Below are 12677 nucleotides of genomic sequence, written 5' to 3'. Positions count from 1 at the left end.
ATTATCAAAGTATACTTTTAAAACTGGTGCATTTTATTTTACGTGAACCCTACCACCTAATCAAAATTTAGATAAATGTAAAGTATTTAGCTCCATTTATAAAAATTTAAAAAAGATATAAAGCAAATATGAGAAAATGTTAACTGTTAAGTCTAGGTAGTATACAAGTGACCATTACAGTATTTTTTCAACTTTTCTGTAAATTTGAGTAATTTTATGAGTTGAGAGAAAAGTAAGTAAAAATTATTTTAATAGGAGGTGGAATTACATGTAATATTTTCATAATTTAAATAAATTTCTTGACCAAAATAATCTTTGGTCAAGAAATTTATATTTAAATAAATAGACTAGTGCAATTTAGTGTTAAGAGTGATGTTTTCTGGTGGTTAGAAGGTCCAGAGAAACTTGAGGTAGAAGTAGGAATTGCAAAAAGAGAAGTTTCAAGAGACAAGGCAGGAAAAGTTTCTAGAGAGAGCGCTGGGGAAAATTGGGGTGACAAGATTGCAAAGCTAGAGAAGACTTTCCCATCTGTTTAATCTTTGTGATTAGCAACTAAATTATATCAACTTTCCCAACCTTAACTCCTACCTCATAGTTTAACCTTAAATTCCCTTTTGAGCTTTAGACAAAAGTCATGTACAACGGGAGAGATATCTGTCATCAGTTCTCAGAGTCAAATATAACCAAGTAGAAGGCTGAGTCTATATAAATCACTAGCTTCATCATTTTCCTGTGAATTTGTAATGGTCAATTGTTGAACCACCACTGGGATTTCTAAGTATGCTAATTTCAGTTATCTTAGTAACGGAGTTGATTGCCTACAGAATCCTATTAGTTGCTAGGTCATCAGCCTTTATTACCGCAAGGAAAAATGAGTCAATTGAAATCAGGTCAATTCAGTCAGGCCATGCAAATACTGTTAACCACTTTTCAGGAATTAGACCCTTGTCATCAGACAAAAAAAAAAAAATACAGGTATACTACCTGTAATAAAGAGGAGTTCCTTTGTAACTGTCCTCCAAAATGTAAATGGCAAAGATTCAACACATGCCCAAGCCATTGTTCCAAGAGGTAGGTTGCAGCTTCAGGCTCACAACTTCATTTCAGAGCTACATTTTACTTTCAAAACTGATTCAGAGTGGGTATGGAGATAGGAAAAAAGTCTAATTTTGCCTTCCAAATCTAGTCCAGCAGTATGTCTATGAGGAAATAGAGAGTCCACAAATTTTTATCTACTTTTTTTTCTACCCATTATGAAAAGAATGAGCTATATAATCTTCCTTACTGGACAGACAAGTCCTATCTCATCTCTGAGTCCATTTCTTCTCTCATAAAACAGGAGTATATATCTGTACAACAAGGCTGACTTCCATCTGCTCTGCCTACCATAAAAAGCTGAGCTGAAGTAAAATGAGTACCTTGAAGACAGTTTTCAAATAAAACAAAGACTTTAAAAATATTTGTTTAGCCCTGGCTGGTGTGGCTCAGTGGTTGAGTACTGGCCTGTGAACGAAAGGGTGGCTGGTTTGATTCCTGGCCAGGGCACATGCCTGGGTTGCAGGCCAGGTCCCCAGTGGGGGCACGCGAGAGGCAACCACACATGGATGTTTCTTTCCTGCTCTTTCTCCTTCCCTTCCCCTCTGTCTAAAAATACATAAATAAAATCTTTTAAAAATATGTTTGTTTAAATTACATTTTAATTTGTTTTATGGTTATCCATATTCCACTGCACAACACGGAAGAAAAAAAAATCATAGGATTCAATTTTTATTACCTAGCTACCCAGTGAACAGGTTGGAAATCATCTATGTAGAACACATGTCCAAAATATTTAACCTAAATAATTAGTCAAACACAGATGTGGGGACTGCTGGACTTCTCAAAAATATGATGAAAGACTAAAAAACAAAAGGCAGCAAGCGGAGGGCACAATTTAGATGAATGGAAACATACGAAAGAGATGGTGACGAGATGCAATTTGTGATCTTTGATGGGGTCTTGGACCAAACAATAAATACAAATTAAAAAGAACTGTTTGGGGACAATTGAGGCAATCTTCTCTGTATATGAGATATTATTTTATCAACAATAAATTCCTTCAGTATGCTAATAATATTACAGTTATGAAGGAAAAATCCTTGTTTGTAGAAACATGCTGAAATATTCTAGGAAAGAAATGTTAGGCTTTTTACTACTTACACTGAAATGGTTCAGAAAACAATTTAAACCACGTAGAGAAAATGCACATGTGACAAAACATTAACAATAGATAAAGAATTTAAATGAAGGGTATGCAGATGTTTATTATTCTGTTCTTTCAACTTTTCTGTATATGTGAAATTTTCAAAAGACAAAGGTGGAGAAAAGTGCTGCCTAAATAAAACAAAACAAAGAATTGGCAAATAATTTAAAAACTTTAACAATTTTCCAATAAGATTATACTTTGATAAACCTAACTTTCCAAGCCAAAATAAATTCACTATGTTGTAATACTGAGGTATTATTTGAGAGCAACACAAATCTTTCTAATACACAAAAGAGATAAATTAAGTGGACTCAATTATTATAATAAAAGATCTCACTGAAGGATTTCCTTTAAGTAAAAAGCAGTGTAATTTCTAAAAGCGGGATAGAAACAAACCATATGTTATTATTGGAAGAGTTCATAGAAATTAACCCACATCCTTATTTATTAGCAAACCAGTATCTATATGTTTTTAAAGACACACCACTTTACATTTTTCTTCAAAAGGAAATTTAAAGACAAGTGGAACATGTATAGTTAACAGATGGGACAGCTCATATTATCATATACTTCAATTCAACCACTGCAAAGTTAAGTGAATTAAAACAACTAGAAAAATTAAGTTTAGTCTTTAGGAAGAAAAACAGATATTCTGCTCTAGAGGTACCATTAATATATTCTAGAGCAGGAATGCTACAAAGCAGAGTGGGGGGCTCTAGTAAACCTGAAACTAGATGAAGATAAATTTAAGATCCTGGAATAAAAGAAAGTCTGGCTTAACATGAAAAGTTTTCCTAAAGATTTGTGGCTGAAAATTTTGTTTTCCTAAAGATTTGTGGTTGAAAATTTTCCTAAAGATTTGTGGCTGAAAATTTTGTCACTAAATTTTAAGCATTTCCTTTGTGTCAATCCTCTGTGTGCATGCATTTAATAGATGTTCTAGGTGGCATGGTACTACTTTTTAAATGCAGTGTAAGCACTCCAGTATTCTAAATGAACCATCAGGCTTTCCTATTCCGACAGAAGGTTGGACAATTGCCCATCAATCCCATAAGAAATCAGAAAGGATGCTGAGAAATGTCTTTTCATGGATTCATTTAAATATTAGCCAGAAAGAACATCACTGTAACATGAGCTAACAATTTATGCTTATGTAATCTCTTAATTTAAAAATTCATGGAAAATTTAAATATCCTCTTAATGTAGAGTTAAATTTCCTGCTTTAAAGCCTATTATAGATTTCCAATTACCATGTTTTCTTAGGAGATATACAGTATTTCCTTTACAGAATAAGCCATATAATGGAAAGAAAAATAGGATTGATTATCTTTGTGAACACACCAATTTTTAACAGTACTCCCCTTTTCTTTTTAAGATGGCAACAATGTAAATTGTATAGAAATGGACAAACACCATTAAATGTTATATTTTTATTTCCAAAATAGCATTTTATTTACCTTGTTAATGGACACTACCAAAGCTGGTTCCACTTTAGCTTCAATTTCTTCTGGAGTGTAAAAACAATAGAGTTTACCTCCTTTCAAAACACAATACAACCGTCTCCAACTAATCCGACCTTCTAACATTTGCTGGAAAAATAAATTAAGAAACTATCAACCTTTAATCATTGTTTATCATTTTAACTCTAAATTCAACCAAATACCTAAATTATCAAAGTTTAATTAGTCTTTTGGAAATTGTTAAATGTATTTGTTACCCATCAACTTACTGTATAAGTCAACAGCACAGCCCAAAACCAGAGTAAGTTACTGTTAGAGAGCAAAGGCCTGGAGTTTTCAAAACCATTAAACAAGCAAAATGCAGGTAATGATCACCACATAACTTTACATACAGAAAGTCATAAATCAATGCAGTTTTAGAAAAGCTAGTCTATTAAAAATGAATACTTAGAATTCTATAGCAATTCACCTAACGGCTCAGGAAAATTATAAAAATAGCTCAATATTCAAAATATAACTTTCCCTTACTGTTCTTAGAACACTGGAAAATGTTGACTACCCTGTAAGAATGCAAATTCTCTTTCCTCTTAATGCAATCTTTTAGAAAAAGCTATTGATTCATTGGAGCCCATAATTAATTATTTACTGAATATAAATAGCCATGGTTATAAATAAATCAGGAGTAGGTGGCACAGAGGCAGCTTCGGAAGCCCAGAGGCCTAAACTGTGCCAAAAGCTGTCCACCAGAAAGGCCTTTATGTCAGAGGTGCTGAGCCCTCATAGGTTTCCACAAGGAGTCCTCTCTTGCTGGTGATCCTGTTACTGCAATTAAAGAAGCAGAGGAACCTAGAAAGGCAGCTCCTTAGCTATCCAAACTGCATCAGAGCCCTCCCCTTCCTCCCTTCTCATCGTCGCCAGGTCTCCCCCTCTACCTCCCAATCTATGTCCAACGCTGATAAAAGTGTTATTTAAAAGAAGACTCTACAAAATACTTCTTGGTATCAGGATTAAGATCTAAGTTGGAGCTATAAGTGTTGTAGGATATTTAAGGTCCTCTAACCTGCTGATTAAGAAATCCTGCAAATGCATCCTCAGCCATACAAGCTGGCTGGGCCACTAATCGGCAGCACATGTTGCCATATAAGGGAAGCCAAAACGAAGACTCCTCTATTTAAATGAGAGAAAAAAAATCAAATTACAAATACATTTTAAGTTTATTAGACATTTTTTCCTTTGTACAATTATTTTGGGCTTACATAAGAACATACATAGGTAAAGGTTCATCCTACTCAAACACCAGTACCATAGTTAAGGACAAAATCATGTAAAAGAGGATATTAAACAGATAGTTTATAATGTACTATCACCTGGAACAGACACGTAACTTGTAGTCTCTTGATCTCTTGTTTGATCTTAAAGTAATTAACCAACAGAGGTAGTTCAGGGCATATAAGTAAACTCACTTAATATAAAAAATTCTACTTTAGTGAAATTCTACTTTTGCTGAGTTTCACTATAATAATTAGTAAAGTGACCCTCTGAATAAAACATTTCAGGTCACAACTTTAAGGAAATAATTTAATAAACTTTTTGCCTTCCCTTCTTCTTCCCCTACCTAACTGAAGAATTTTGTTGTAAGTCATTAGGTGGAGTCCACCAGACTGGGCATCTGTGCTGGGGCTGGGGTGAAGCCATAGTGTGCTCCAGCTGAATGAGAGAGGAAGAGGAGGATGAGTAAGAGAGCTGTCTGGCATGAGGTATCAGAGCCAGAATGGGCTGAGGATGACAGATTACATGGGCACAGCCTAGAGCCCAAAGGAGATCTCTGCTCAGGGAACGGCCTGGCAGTGGGAGTCAGGGCATGAGCAGAGTGAGGGGGGCTGCCCCACTCGAGGTGTCAGAGCCCAAGGAGAGTAAGAGTAGCACATTTTGGAGGGGGCCCAGCCATGAAAGTCAGAGTCTGAGGGCGGCAAAGAAGCTATCCACATGTTCAATGACCCAGAAAGAAGGGCATCCAAGCAGCGAACAGCTGGGCACAGGGTGTCAGAGCACAGGCAGGCTGAGGAGGGTGTCCACCCTGATGAGGGAGAGGGTAACCAGACCTAGGGAAGTAAAGCCAGAGCAGGGAAAGGAGTGTCCACATGGGCAGGAGGCTGCCCAGAGTGGGAGTCAGAGCCCCAGCAAGCAGAAGAAATCATCCATGTGGAGAAAGGAGGATGGTTGCTTTCAGAGAGGCTGATTAAAGAAGAAAAACCATTCAAGATAATAGAAAACAGTGTTCTCACTGTCAGAGAAAGGACTTAACACATATGTGGAATGAACTCTCTGTGGTTTGGATTAGCACTGGATATACTGGTGTGAACTTACGGTTTTCAACCACAGGGATTAAGAAATACATGACAAAATATCAATATATATGCATGCATATACCTCTGTCCACTGAGAAGAGTCTAGGAAAAGCAACATAATAGTGATACTCTAATAGCAATGTTCATACATAGAGCCCAGATCATGTCTTTTAAATATTACTTCCATTAAAAAGAACCAGCGTTCCTTGGAGAAATGGCTGATTCCAGGGCAGGGGCAGGGAAAGTACATGATGAGCGTGAAATATCTTGTTACGCCATAAAGCAAGGAAGTACTTAAAAATGATGAAGACCAGTCAAAAAAACACAGAAGCTATCTTGAATGTGCTCCTATTGGCCAAATTAGAGACAACTTGAACTCAAATTAAACATGATGTTAACAGATTATGATGCACTGAACAAAACAGAAAAACATGAATCCATATTGATATAAATACATAAATGAATACATTGAAAGTCCAACAAGAAATAATATGCATAGCTTCAATGCACCCCCCAAAATATGCATTTATTAAAAAAGGAGAAACAGAAGAGTACCTTTACAATAGAAAAGTTTGGTAGATACCACCATAATCGAGTGATCAAAGTGAACATCACGAGTAACAGGATGAATCAAAGTTATATGCCACCTAATGGATGCATCAAACACATTAGTTCTCTGACACTTCTCCTAAGATGTATATCCAGAATCTTAAACCCCAAGAACTCACCAGACAAACCCAGACTGAAGGACCTTCCACAAAAGAACTGACTATGATGTGTGAAAGTGCCATGGTAAAAAAACCAAGGAAAGACTGAAGAACAGGTCCAGACTGAAAGTAACTAAGGAAGCATGATAACTAAAAGCAATTGGTGATTCTGTACTGGATCCTTTTGCCATAAACATTATTGGGACAATTAACAACACCTGAATGGAATCTGAGAATGAAATGGTTGTAATGTATTATTAAGCATTTCCTGACTTGGACATTTGCAGTGATGTAGCCAGATGCCCTATTAGTAAGAAATACATATTAACATATTTGGGGGTGATGGAGGAGCACCATGCAAGTAACTTGCTTTCATATATATATATATGAATATATTTTTATAAAAATATGTGCATATATTTTTTATTTTTATATGTATATATTTTTTACAGGGAAAAAGATTCTGACATTCAGATTGTAAATTTTCTATAAGTATGCATATGTTTAAAAAGTTCTTTCAAAAAACATTAAGATATTCTTTTTATGTGTGCAGATAGCTATATAGCCTTCAAATCAATATGAAAGGAGAACACTGCATAATTTATTCTGTTTATCAAGGTAAAAGTAAAAATCTAGCATAAGGCTCTTTGACCAAACAAAAGTCATTTTTAAAGTTTTCACTGACCCCTGTTGGTAGTACCTATAAAATGGCTAGCCATTGGCTTTTACTCTTATTGCCCAAATGCCTTAGTAACCCTGGAAAATAAAACATTTTTGGTAAAAATACAATTATTTCATATATAGATGCAATGTACCCAAGGTTTCATACATAAGTTAAATGAAAAAGACAAGCCTACAATGATGAGAACAAAGTAAAACAAAATTTTTTTATTAACTTCCCTGCTCAACATTCTACTTTACATTAGCACACAACAAATTGTCTGGGATTATTCAAATCTTTTTTTATCGATACCTTGTTAGAGAGCCTATCTTTTAGAAATAAAGGGTTTAACCTGGGAGGAATAAATGCATAAATACAATACAGGAAATGATCCCAAAATGAAGACATAAATAGATAAATAAACAAATGAGAATCTTCTTTCCCAAAATAGATAGGGAATGAAATAAAAATTCTCTAAAAGCAGAATTTTAGTAACACCTGAAATCAACTTTTTGATTTTAGGAATTTAAAGTTCAAAAGCACATTTTTTATATAGTAATCAAGATTTACTAATAACTAATATTCTAAATATCTGTAAGCTAGTTATTTTTAAATCAGGATGCACTTCCTAAAAAAAGAGAATCATATATGATGATTAGTTTTCCATACCAGTTCATAAAGTTTGTTCAACCAGTCATGTACTGGAACCTAAATACCACCTGTAACAATGTGCTTCTCTAGTTAAATCAGTATGGATTTCACAGCCCACCAAGAAAAATAATTCCTTCCTGACTGCAGTCCTTGAAACTGGATATTGGATGCAGAATTCCTTGCCACATACCCCACAATCATCTGTTACTTCTAATCTAGGTTTCTTTGCAGTTTAGGAACATTGTTAAATAAAACGTATTCACAGCTTCTTTCTACTTCAGACAAGAAATATGGCATCTCAGCTAGTCATTTAATCTATCTCAGTACCAATTTCTCATTAAAAAAAATACTACCTATCTTAAGTAGGAGGGTTGTGAAAATCAAATAAGATATTATGCATATGACATCTATCACTGTGTCTGGCACATAATAGATGCTTCTCATAATTTCATACCCAAGGTAGTCTCACTCCCCAAACCGTACCCTCTCCATTTTCAACACTGTCTCTCAGTCCTTACGCAACACATTTTATCAAAATACTTAATTCTTCTTTTCTAGGCAAGGGAGGTATTAGGACAAGATAAAATGAAACAGGAAGTGAGAGCAGTTTGACTTTTCATTACTAAAAGATTTTATCTAATTCATCTGCAGTTTCACATGGGGAACAAAATGGTTTTAAAAGTGACAGCAACAACAAAACAATACACAGGCAAGACAAAGAATACAGATAACATCTCAGTTCCGGGTGAGTCAATCTTCACAATGTGGTTTCAGTGTTTTATAAAAAGTATAAAAATTTCTTGATGACAAATATAAACCTGAAGATATCATTTTGGCTTTTCCCTTCAACTAGTAAGAATAAAGATGATTTATAAATTTCAACAATCTTGGATTTCCCTTTGATTTTATAGTTTTTGGTAGATGTTAACATAACTTTCTTAGGAAAACCCCATTATATTAACATACTTATATTAAGGGAAAAATTAGAAGGTGGCCTTTTCTCTATATAAAAGTTTTCATTTTAATTATAAAATTTAATTACAAGTTTTAAATTTACACACAGTTCTAGGCATATACCTATTACATAAGAGTTGGGCACATAGATTATTTTTTCTTAAATTATTTTCAGTGGGATCTACAAGTTCCAAAGTCAACAGTTTTGGGTGTTACTGTTATAAGCATAGGCCTTCTCATAGTCTTTATTGTATTAATCTGTACTGTGTTTCTCTAAGAAAGAGCTACAACCACAGTTTCCACGCTTATTTGCCCATAAGCATTTTATTAAAGGAGAATCCAGTAATATCTTATAGAACATTGAAGACAACTGAGGAATTGCTGCTAAAAGTAATGCTTCCTTTGTGAATTATATTCCTTCCCACCCACTTTTCAGATGATTTGGTTGAAAGAAGGGGCCTTTCATCATCAGGTCCATTCACACACTGATCGAATTTTGAGTGTTCAGAGGCTTTAACGGTTATCATGCCTGACCAGAAAGCATGGCAGACACAGCACAGATTGTCCTGGATTATTTAAGGTGCAGTTCAACCACTTGCTAGCTGTATGATCTAGCATGCTACATTCTCTAAACTGTATTTTACTCATCTGTAAACTGTAAATCATAATAGAATGAGGAACTTGTGAAGGTCACAGAGCTAGCCAGAGGTAGAAATAGAATATGAATCCAAGGCCTATGGCCGCACTTAACCACTTCATTATGATGTTTCCTTATAACCACATCTCACAGTGACTAAGAATAAAAACGGCTTTAAAAGTATTTGTTTGCTTATTTATTTATTTCTACTTTACTGAAGTAAGAACACGTAACAGGAAATACACCCTCTTAGATTTTTAAGTGCACAATGCAGTATTGTTAACTGTAGGCGCTATGTTGCACAGCAGATCTCTAGAACTTACTCATCTTGTGTAACTGAAACTTTATACCTGTTGATTAGCAACTCTCTATTCCCCCTCCTCCAGCCCCTAGTAACTGCTGTGCCACTACCCGCTGCTGCTGCTGTGAGTTTGACTATTTTAGATACTGGCTATTTCAGTTAGCATAATGTCCTCATGGTTCATTCATGCTTTCATATACTGTATAATTCCCTTTTCTTGAAGGCTGAGTAGTGTCCCGTAGAACAGTGTCTGGCACATAACAGGCACTCAACATATGGTAGTAATATCGATAATTCAGGACTGGCATAAGTGGGATTACAACAAACTTCATTTACTAAATTTTCTGTAAAATTGATAATATCAATACTATTGCAAACTTCAAGTTTTGTGTGATAAAAGGCTGCACTGTTCAGACCAGTCTTCCTGAAAACTACTGAAAATGTTGAATTAACTATATTTTATTTTTTTCCCAGAGCAACAAAGATAGTGGAATTATATCTTTCATAGTAAAAAAAATGTTTTTAAAGATTTATTTATTTTTAGAGCAATGGGAAGGGAGGGAGAAGGAGACAGAGAGAAACACTGATGTGTGAGAGATACATTGACTGGCTGTCTCTCGCATACCCCCCAGCTGGGGACCTGGCCTGCAACCCAGACATGTGCCCTGACTGGGAATCCAACCGGTGACCCTTTGGTTCACAGGCCGATAGTTAATCCACTGAGCCATACCAGCCAGGGCCAGAGTCAAAAAAAAGTTTTTAAACTGCCAAAGTTATATATTCTGTGAAAATACTTTCAAGAATGAATCAAAATAAACCTATCACACAAAAACAAAGGTTCAAGAAGTATGACACCAGAGCCCTGACTAATGTGGCTCAGTGGATTCAATGCCAACTTGCAAACCGAAAGAAGTGGGATAGCAGCAGGACACGCTACAAGAAACTAAATTATATATACCTCAAGCAGGAGGAAAATGGTCCTAGGTGTTTGGAGTAAGATGTAGGTGGTCCATAGGAACATGTGGGTTAATCTAAAGCAATATTAAGCACACAGAACACAAGGGGGGAGTAAATGGTAATGAAAAAATATAATAAAAAAAGAAAAAATCTTGTGAAGTTTAAAAATCATATAGAATTATAATACATAACAATAGCACATAGGTCAGACAAATGGGGTGTAACTTGCGAGTCCCTGCATTGTTTGAGAAGAAGGTAAAATTATCTTTTAATTTTATACTTTACTAAGTATTATTAATATTTCTAGAGATAATTTCTAAAAGATGAGAAAAAGAATTATAACTTTAATTAGAACAAGGAAAAATGGAAATGATGAAAATATCAATCCTTTAAAGGGTAAGACAAAATAGAAAAACCACTATGGAAAAGACAAATAGAAAACACAGGATATGATGGTAGATTTAAATCCAAATATTTAATATCGTATAATATGGGTTATAAACTATTTGGTATTAAATGGAAAATCACTAAATGGGCTAGTAAAAAAACCACAATTATTGTCAAATTGGATAAAAATTAAAATCTAATGTATAACCCTGTTGGAAGAAGCACATCGACAATATAAAAATAGGTACAGTTTGAAGTAAAAGAGTGAAAAAATACTCAATTAAAAAGTCTATGAATCAAATAGCAAAGGCTAAATTTATATAAAGCAAAAAGAGACATAACTATGAAAACTAGAAAAATCTACAGTAATCAGAATTTGCTACACCTTTCACAATAACAGAGTATATGTAAACTACAATAATTATTTCTATACATTGCTATGTTTCTTTTGCATAAACTACAACTACCAATATATCATCCAGAGAAAAGGGTTAAGGTTAATTTAGCCCCATGTTTTCTTATATCCTTTGCTACCAATAGAAGGGTTGGCTTCTTCAATTTTAAATTTAATAATAAGATAGATCTTTGATTGCCAACAAGAAGATGGTGAAATCATCAATTTCAAGTCAAAGACAAAGATTCAGAATATACAAAACAGACAAACAATGTCTAGCAAAAGCATGGAGAGAGGAAAGTAAACTTCACTTTTGGGGCACAGGGATGAATATATTTGAAAAACCCATAGAATGACTCATGCCCACATTACTTATGCTAATATCTACTTCAGGGGAACATATTAAAATTAAAAGTTATTCCTCTCACCACATATACAAGGTCTGTCTGGAAAAAGTCCAGCCATTGTTACTGTAACGGGAGTTATACTTCTTGTGTGACATTGATGTAACCTGGCAGCCAAGGAGAGCAGACTGGAATGTGCATGCATGAACAATGATGACTTCACTGTACTGAAGTGAGGCAGTAGACACTGTTGAGTGAGCATGCGTTCTGCGTGGCCATCACATTCAAAATGACTACACGAGTAAAGCAATGAATCTGCACCAAACTTTACATTAAGCTTGAACATTCCATCACAGAAACTCTTCAGATGATTCAGAAGCCCACAGCCACGGGCAACTGGTAATTGACAGCTTCATCATGACAACATGCCCACTCATGCATCACCAAAAAACTCTGCATCTGGTGAAGAGTTTTTTGGCAAAACATCAAATCACCCAGGTGATTCAGTCCCACTACAGCCCAGATGTGGTACCCTGCAACTTCTGGCTTTTCCCCAAACTAAAATCAGCTATGAAAGGGAAGAGATTTCATACCATCGATGAGATTCAGGAAAATATGACAGGGCAGCTGA

General features: G+C 35.0%; 1 protein-coding gene across 2 annotated transcripts in view; it reads right to left on the bottom strand.

Moving 5' to 3' along the window:
* The window catches only part of RTKN2 (rhotekin 2), a 68690-nt gene that overhangs the window by 17842 nt on the left and 38171 nt on the right, over positions 1–12677 (bottom strand). For both annotated transcript variants that reach the window (XM_036026912.1, XM_028513537.2), the window contains exons 8-9: positions 4766–4872; positions 3703–3834 (exon numbers count right to left, since the gene is read on the bottom strand). In XM_036026912.1, coding sequence (XP_035882805.1) covers positions 3703–3834; positions 4766–4872 — 239 coding nt within the window. The remainder of the gene's footprint in view (positions 1–3702; positions 3835–4765; positions 4873–12677) is intronic.

The sequence above is a fragment of the Phyllostomus discolor genome, chromosome 5, assembly GCF_004126475.2.
Source record: "Phyllostomus discolor isolate MPI-MPIP mPhyDis1 chromosome 5, mPhyDis1.pri.v3, whole genome shotgun sequence".
NCBI lineage: Eukaryota > Metazoa > Chordata > Mammalia > Chiroptera > Phyllostomidae > Phyllostomus > Phyllostomus discolor.
The sequence above is the reverse complement of the archived record's forward strand: the minus strand, read 5'-3'. Positions and strand labels throughout refer to the sequence as shown.